At 39.6% G+C, this 7,500-nt stretch overlaps 1 protein-coding gene across 2 annotated transcripts in view; it reads left to right on the top strand.

The window, feature by feature from the left end:
* Chd1l (chromodomain helicase DNA binding protein 1 like) overlaps nt 1-7,500 on the top strand; it is a 74,511-nt gene that overhangs the window by 22,919 nt on the left and 44,092 nt on the right. For both annotated transcript variants that reach the window (XM_023706467.1, XM_023706468.1), the window contains exons 7-9: nt 2,435-2,597; nt 5,078-5,233; nt 6,089-6,181. In XM_023706467.1, the coding sequence (XP_023562235.1) occupies nt 2,435-2,597; nt 5,078-5,233; nt 6,089-6,181 (412 nt within the window). The remainder of the gene's footprint in view (nt 1-2,434; nt 2,598-5,077; nt 5,234-6,088; nt 6,182-7,500) is intronic.

Raw genomic sequence — 7,500 nt, forward strand, 5'->3', positions numbered from 1 at the left:
GTTGTAGCTTTTGGGTCTGATAAGGTCAGTGAAATCCCCTCAGGATTTATCCTGAGATCCTGTACCTCAGATTGTAGAACCTTTGTCAGTGTCAGCCACCACATGCACTTCTTGAGACAGAATTTCACAATGTAGTTCCAACTGGCCTCAAACTTGTATCTTAGGCTTATGTCTCGGGTTCCCAGATACTTTTTTAAGTAGTTTACTAAATACTAAACTTTTTTTTTTTTTTTTTTTAACCCAATCCATGTTTTCCCTCTGTTTTACCCAATTATAAGTTTTGATGTCAAAGCAGACACTACTTTGAAACAGCAGAGTGAATTTGTGTCATAGGATTGTAATGACCAGTGACCTTGGTTATCATTGTGACCTCATATTCTTGGATAACTTCACCTCTTTATTTGGTGAGCACACATTATGGAAGTATGAGTTGGTTTTTGAAAACATTTTGGCTTGTACCTGTTCCTGTAGTTAAAGTCCTTGGAGAGCAGTGCTCAACAAGCAGAGTAGGCAAAAGTACGTAGAGCTTGACGCAAGTACAAGGCAGATCACAAAAATATTACTAAATTAGATTTAATTATTTTGTTTCATTGATCACTTTTCCTGCTAAAGAAATTAATATCTTCTTAGGATCATCCCTAAAATAAAATGCAGAAACACCAGAAGAAGATGAACACACACCAATAATCCTGCTCCTACGTTAAGACAGTTCTACCAACTTGAACCACATGTGGTGTATGATGACTAATGGTGCAGACAGATCTAATCACTCAATTGGTCTTTTTACTAATAAAATTACTAAAAAGCTGCCTGATGGGACAGTCATGCAGGTCCCACTGGTGGCTCAAGCCACCCGCAGCAAGGGTTTGACTTGGGCCCTGCCATGAGTGTGTTACTGATTTGATGCGTGTGTCTGTTCTGCCAGATCCTTGCTGTGCATGCAGGCGCTCAGACATACAGGGTTACCTCTGGTCACAAATACTTCTGTGTGCAAAAAATTTGGTTCTGGGGCCAGGGATATAGCTCAGCGGCCTAAGCACCTGCCTGCCTGGCAAGCGCAAGGTCCTGAATTTGATCACTGGTACTGAAAGAAAGAAAGAAAGAAAGAATGAATTTGGTTCTCAAAAACTTTCAACAGAGTTTTGCTGTCATTTCACCAACTTTGCATTGGATGACAAGCATAGATGCACCCATTTTTCCTACATAAACACAAATGTGGCCATCTTCTTCCGAGTCATAAGCAAGTTGACTTCACCAACGAAGATACCACTGAATATGTATATATACTTTAAAAATTAAAATGTTTACTATTTTAAGTATCAAAATATAGTACATCTATAGTAGTACATATATGTACATCTATAGTAGTACATATACATAGAGTAGTACATATATATATACCATAGATACATATCTTATATACCCTATTTTTATAATCAAAATCATAAGCCTATGTAAGATACAGCTTTCTCACTTTGCTATATTATTCTGGTAGTATAAGTTCTTGTTAATGTCAGTTTAGAGTTTGGCCTTGCCAGACCTAATACCTGTTTTTACTGTTTTTCCTAGCTTTTTGCTTCATTAGTCTCTATTCATGTTTTTATCAGTTTATGAAAGTTTAAAGAGCTCCTTTCCATTTTGGGGTGTATATCAGACTGTCCTTAAGCCTTCAGAAGTCTTGATGTCTTGTTTCTGATGTACCATAAAGTTTTACAAAAGGACATTGTTAAGGGGCTGGGGAGATGGCTTAGTGGAATAAGCGCTTCTGTGGCAAGTGCAAGGGCCTGAGTTCAATCCCCAGTTCCAAAAAAAAAAAAAAACCACAAAAGGACGTTCTTTTAGTTTAGATTGTACTTCTTGCTTGTAGAGCAGGATTTTCAGCTTTGATGCTATCGTTTTGGTTTGTGGGTACATACAGTGTGTGCTTCAGTAAACTTCCCTGTGTAACACATGACACCAGTAGTTTGAATCCTTACATAGATTGAAGAACAGTAACCGTATTGAATATTCATGTAAGATATCAAAGGTTTTTCTTCCTTCCTCCCTCCTCTTTTTTTCTCTCTACCTTCTTTTTTTACTCCCCTCCTTCTGTCTTCTCCCCCCTCCCTCCTTCTGTCTGTTTGTCTTTCTCTCCTCTTTCTTCCTCCCTCTGTTTCCCATTTTAGTGCTAAGGATCAAATCCAGAGCTGCTTATGTGCTCAAATCATTGTAACAGTGCCTCCTTCACAGGATTATTATCCCTTTCTTTGGGTTGAAACTACAAAGACTTACTCTCTACATAATTCATAAGAGTACACTTGAGCTGAGCCTTCTGACTTCATGTGCCTTGGTCATTCCATTAAGTCATTATGCTCTTTGCATGCATAAAGGTTGGGATGGGTAACTCAGTCTTGCTTCTCGGAGATTGTGACTTCTGTTTATCTATGTATTTAAGTTCTCAGTGGTCTTCAGTCTCCTGTTGACTGGAACTCCCATACAGAACAGCCTCCAAGAGCTCTACTCTCTCCTCAGTTTTGTGGAGCCTGGTCTCTTTCGCAAGGAGCAGGTAGAAGATTTTGTTCAACGCTATCAGGATATTGAGAAGGAATCTAAATCAGGCAAGTTCCCTTTCTACAAACCTTCTCCAAGAGGTCTTGGCACAGAAACTGTGCTGGTGCCTCAGAATTATAGGTAGACAAGGAGAATTGATAACCAAAGGCACCCTCTTGGAAGATACAGAGCCACAGATGTAAGGAAGCTGTTGGATCCTTCATGTTGCCTCCTATTGTATATTATCCATGAAAGAATTATTCACTAATTCTACACACAGCTTATTTGGTTTATTTTTGAAAGAAGTAGAAAATTCTTGCTGATTGGTAGACCCCTCTACATGTAATGGCTATAAAACTTTGTTAATTTTCCTTGCTACTCCCCAAGGTATATAGGTAAGTGGTAGTTCGTTCCAACCTACTATTTAGTATTCTGCATTACTATGTTTCTTTTGAACACTACACTAAAACCAAAAGTGTGAGATGGAAGGTAAATGCAAGTGAAGGGTGAAAGCCTTATCATTCATGTAGCTAGAAGCTTTCTTTAGTACCTTTTCTGCCCCTCCCCCACCCCCGAGCTAGGGATTGAACCAGGGCCTCTTGCGTGTAAGGCAAGAGGTCTACCACTGAGCAACATTCCCAACCCTTTTTAGTACCTTTGCCCCTCTGCTTTGTAGAACTACCTGAATATCCCTATGATATCATCCTAGGATGATTATTCTAATGAAGTGGCATGTGTACAAACTGGTGATTATATATGGGTTGGGTAAGTATAATTGGGAGGGTTGTCTCACAATAAGAATCCCCTGATCATCTGCTAAGGATTACTGAGGGAATCTGCTCTTAGTACTCCCATGTTTAGAGTTGCCAGGTAAAGTTGTCATATATTCCAAAAGTACTCAAAATTAACTAGTTATTTGTATTTTTATTATTTGTATGTGGCAATCCAACATATAGTATAGGTCTAATCAGATTAGTTTTTGAAGTTCAGGATATTTGGTAAAAGAACAGGGAATTTGAAGTCAGTTGAACCAACTTTGATTGCTGACGTGTACTTTCAGCTTGGGTAAAGCAACTTGATTTCCCCAAGCTTCACTGAACGCTTGTTAAAACAGTGACTGTATTCCTTACTTGCTCTTGCTCTAAACTGTTGGGTCACTAATGAGTTTAGTGCAAAAAAACACTAGAAATGAAAGAGCTTAATGCAAATGAGATGATCAGTAAGAATCAAATTCTTGGAGTGTTCTTGGGTTAAGAGCCGGTAACAGTTTCAGAGGGAGTTGGAAAGAAGTAATGAAGGCAGAAACATCGGTGGTCATCAAGCTATGGTGGTTCAGTTTATGACTTCTCAGCTTTACAGTGTTGCAAAAGCAATTCCCATTGAGGAGAAGCTGTACTTCAAATTTTGAATTTTTATTGACAAAATATTTGTACATACTTATGAGGTACAACATATTTTGATTTGTATATATGTAGGGTGATGGTCACCTCAGGTAATTATCCCATAAACATATTGTTTTTCTATGGTGAGTACATTCAAAGTCCTCTAATTACTTTGAGATATATAATGAATTATTGTATATTATTATTAATATCATAAATCATTAGGGAAGTTGAAAACAAAACTATGATGAGATACTATCTTACACTAGTGAGAATGGCTATTACCAAAAAAAAAAAAAAAGTGCTAAAATGTGGAGAAGTAGGAGCTCTATACTTCATTGCTGGTGGGAATATAAATTAATGCAACCACAATGCTGGTGGTGATGTAAATTAGTACAGTTATCATAGAAAGCAGGATGGAGGGGTGTCAAAAAACTAAAAATGTGACTGCCTGGAATCCAGCCACCACTAAGTGTATAACCCGAATAGATGAAATCAGCGTGTTGAAGGATGTCTGCACTCTCGTATTTATTGCAACACTTTTCACAAGAGCCAGAAAACGGTGCTCATGTAACTGTCCATCAATAAATGAATAAAGAAAACAGGGTATTTATGGGCACCAGGATACTAGTGGACCATACAGACGCATGAATTTTGATTTCTTCCCATGCCAGTATGGGGTACGATTCTCTCTGGAGATCCTGGGTGGCATGGCGAGTCATGGTCCCCAGTCAGCCAGGTGGCCGTGAGGACAGACGATAACTGATACTCTTCAGGGTTCTATGTTGCTGGTGTAGCCTGGATACGGGGCTCAATAAATCACATGAACTATTCAGTGCTTTTTAATAAAATAGGCTTCGTGTTAAATTACTTTGTCCAACCATAGATTAATGTAAGTGTTCCAAGCACTTTTTCAGCGGGTTGATCTAGGATGTTAGGTGAGTTAGGTATAATAATGGCATTCTCAGCTTAGGTTTCTAGCGCTGATGGGTTGACAGAGTCATAGTCTATCCATGCGCATCTGTACTATGAAAGCTTTCTGTAGAGGACCAGAATGCAGAATGACCATGAAAATGGTAAATAAAAATAGGCTGCTGTATATTCTCTAGTAGTTGAATACCCTGGTCCTACATTTATCCCACTCTTGTATTGATTTTCTTGTACAGCGAGCGAACTGCACAAACTCTTGCAGCCATTTCTGTTGAGGCGAGTGAAAGCGGAGGTAGCTACAGAGCTCCCCAAGAAGACTGAAGTAGTGATCTACCATGGCATGTCAGCCTTACAGAAGAAATACTACAAGGCCATTTTGATGAAAGACCTAGGTAATCAGAGGGCACTTGTCCATTTAGAGTGAATATGGATGTGATTTCGTGCAGAGAGGTAGTTCATAATACACTCACTTTGTAATCTGAACGACGCTCAGATCCGCTGCTGTGAGACCTGCTAGACTCTTTCATGTTACTCAGATAGGTGTTGTAGTAGTGAAAAATGTGTTTCCTCTTAGTCAGTTTTTCTTACTGCGTGTAAATTAAAATACTCCCCACATGCTTTTTATCTTCCCACCCTGTCAGATGCTTAACAGATTGTAAGTAGTGAATCAGATTCACTGGGAGGGGTTGGGATTGGAAAAGGACAGACAGAAATGGAAAGGTCTGATTTTTTTTTTTTTTTTTTCATTTTGTCCAGTCCTTTGGCTCTGTAACAGTTAAAGAGGGAAATTTTGCAAAATACAAAAATACTCCTCAGTTCAATTTATGGTTTAGATCTCCTTTTCAAAACAAAGCAGTGACTAAGAAAATTTCATAGGAATGTTTTGTGAATTTTTTTTTTTTTTTTTTTTTTGGTATTTTAGGGAAGGGCCTACAGGGTGTTCAGGGACTCACTACTAGTGACTCAACTCATAGTGATCGCCTACTTACAACCTCCCAAGTGCTGGGGTTATAGGCGCATGCTGCCACACCCGTCTCAATTGCAGTCTCAGCGCGCCCTGCGGGTGGGCCTGCTCCTGCTTGCAGCCACTTTAATCCGCTGAACTATTTGGCAGGCCCTTGTTTTGTGAATTCTAAATGAAGTTCATTGCAGTTTGGGAATTGAATATAGGTGTGAAATGAGTAAGGTTATTCATGGAAATTTTCTTTTTTGGTTTGATAGTCCACTTTTCTCTCTTAAAATTTCAGATGCCTTCGAAAATGAAGTGGCGAAGAAAGTTAAACTTCAGAACATTTTGTCCCAGCTTCGAAAATGTGTGAATCACCCGTATTTGTTTGATGGTGAGACAGTGCCACTTTTCCCCACGTTATTTTTCTTTCATACTTCCGTGGCCAAAATCGTAGCAAAGTTCCTCGAAAGACTTGTATTTACTGTGTACTCTGTTCTCATTTTCTGTCTATTAGTGTAATTAATATATGGTTTAGAGTCAGATTTCTTCAAAGGCTACCCTCGTGTCCTTAATGCCTTTTTTCTTTCTTTTTTTTTAAACAGAGTAAGTCATTGAATTTGTCATGTCTTTTTATTCTCCTGTAATCTAGAAATATTCTTTAACTTATTTTTTGCCTTTTGTATCTTTTGGGATATGGAAAATTTTGGAGATCAGAGCTAATGATTTTGCAGAATAGGTCATGGGGTGATTTACCTGAGCATGTCTTCTTGATTACACCCCCCCATACCCCATCTTCAATCTGTGCATCTCCACTCTGATAGCTCACTAGTGATTCCATGGTGCTCAACCAGTGGTTTTCAGCTTTCAGTTCATTTCAGTTAGCCTCTCAGAAACCTTTGACACAGGGCCGGTGAGATAGCTCAGCGGACTAAACGCCTGCTTTGGCAAGCACGGGGATCAGGGTTCGATCCCTAGTCCCACATTCTATGCTGGCCCTGCCCCTGCCCCTGGGCCGCGCTGAGCCTCTAATGAATCCAGGCGTGCTGGTGGTGCATGCTTGTAATCCCAGCACTAGGAAGGCTGAAAACAGGGGGATCACTATAAGTCTGAGCTGCTTTGTGAGACCTCAGGCCAAATCCATAAATGAAAAAAAAAGAAGATATCATGGACACAGCTGATCACGTCTTCCTGGAAGCACTTCTTTCACTCAGTGCCAGGGTAGCATTTTCTCTTGCTTCTGTTCCTGCCCACATCCGTTCCTTCTCAGTATACTTTGCTGCTTCCCTTTCATCTTAACAACTTGTGTACATTTCCCTGTCGGCACTGGTTTAGTTGCTTCCTACACACTTGATGTCTAATGTTTTCATCATTTTTGTTCAATCTGGGGGATTTTACTGTACTTTGCCTGGTAGCCCAGAACCTCTGGCATGGAGGCTTTAGACTAGACAAGATTAATGCAGAAGGCTTGCTCTGGGCCTTTCATGGAGGCTTTTTCAAAAGTGCTATGAATTGCTTAAAGGCTGCACAGAATCTTTTTTGGGGTTAGAGTAAACTAGCTTTGAACATTAAGCTTAGTTTTTCTCTCTTTTATTAGTATATGTTTTATTAATGTGTGTTTCCAATATATGATACACACATTTGCCTGTCACATCTTGGTCTTGGTGACTTCTCCTTTCCCCTGTCCTATCTCCTGCCCACACCCAGATCCCC

This window comes from Octodon degus, unplaced genomic scaffold, assembly GCF_000260255.1.
Source record: "Octodon degus isolate 3935 unplaced genomic scaffold, OctDeg1.0 scaffold00257, whole genome shotgun sequence".
In the NCBI taxonomy this organism is placed as follows: domain Eukaryota; kingdom Metazoa; phylum Chordata; class Mammalia; order Rodentia; family Octodontidae; genus Octodon; species Octodon degus.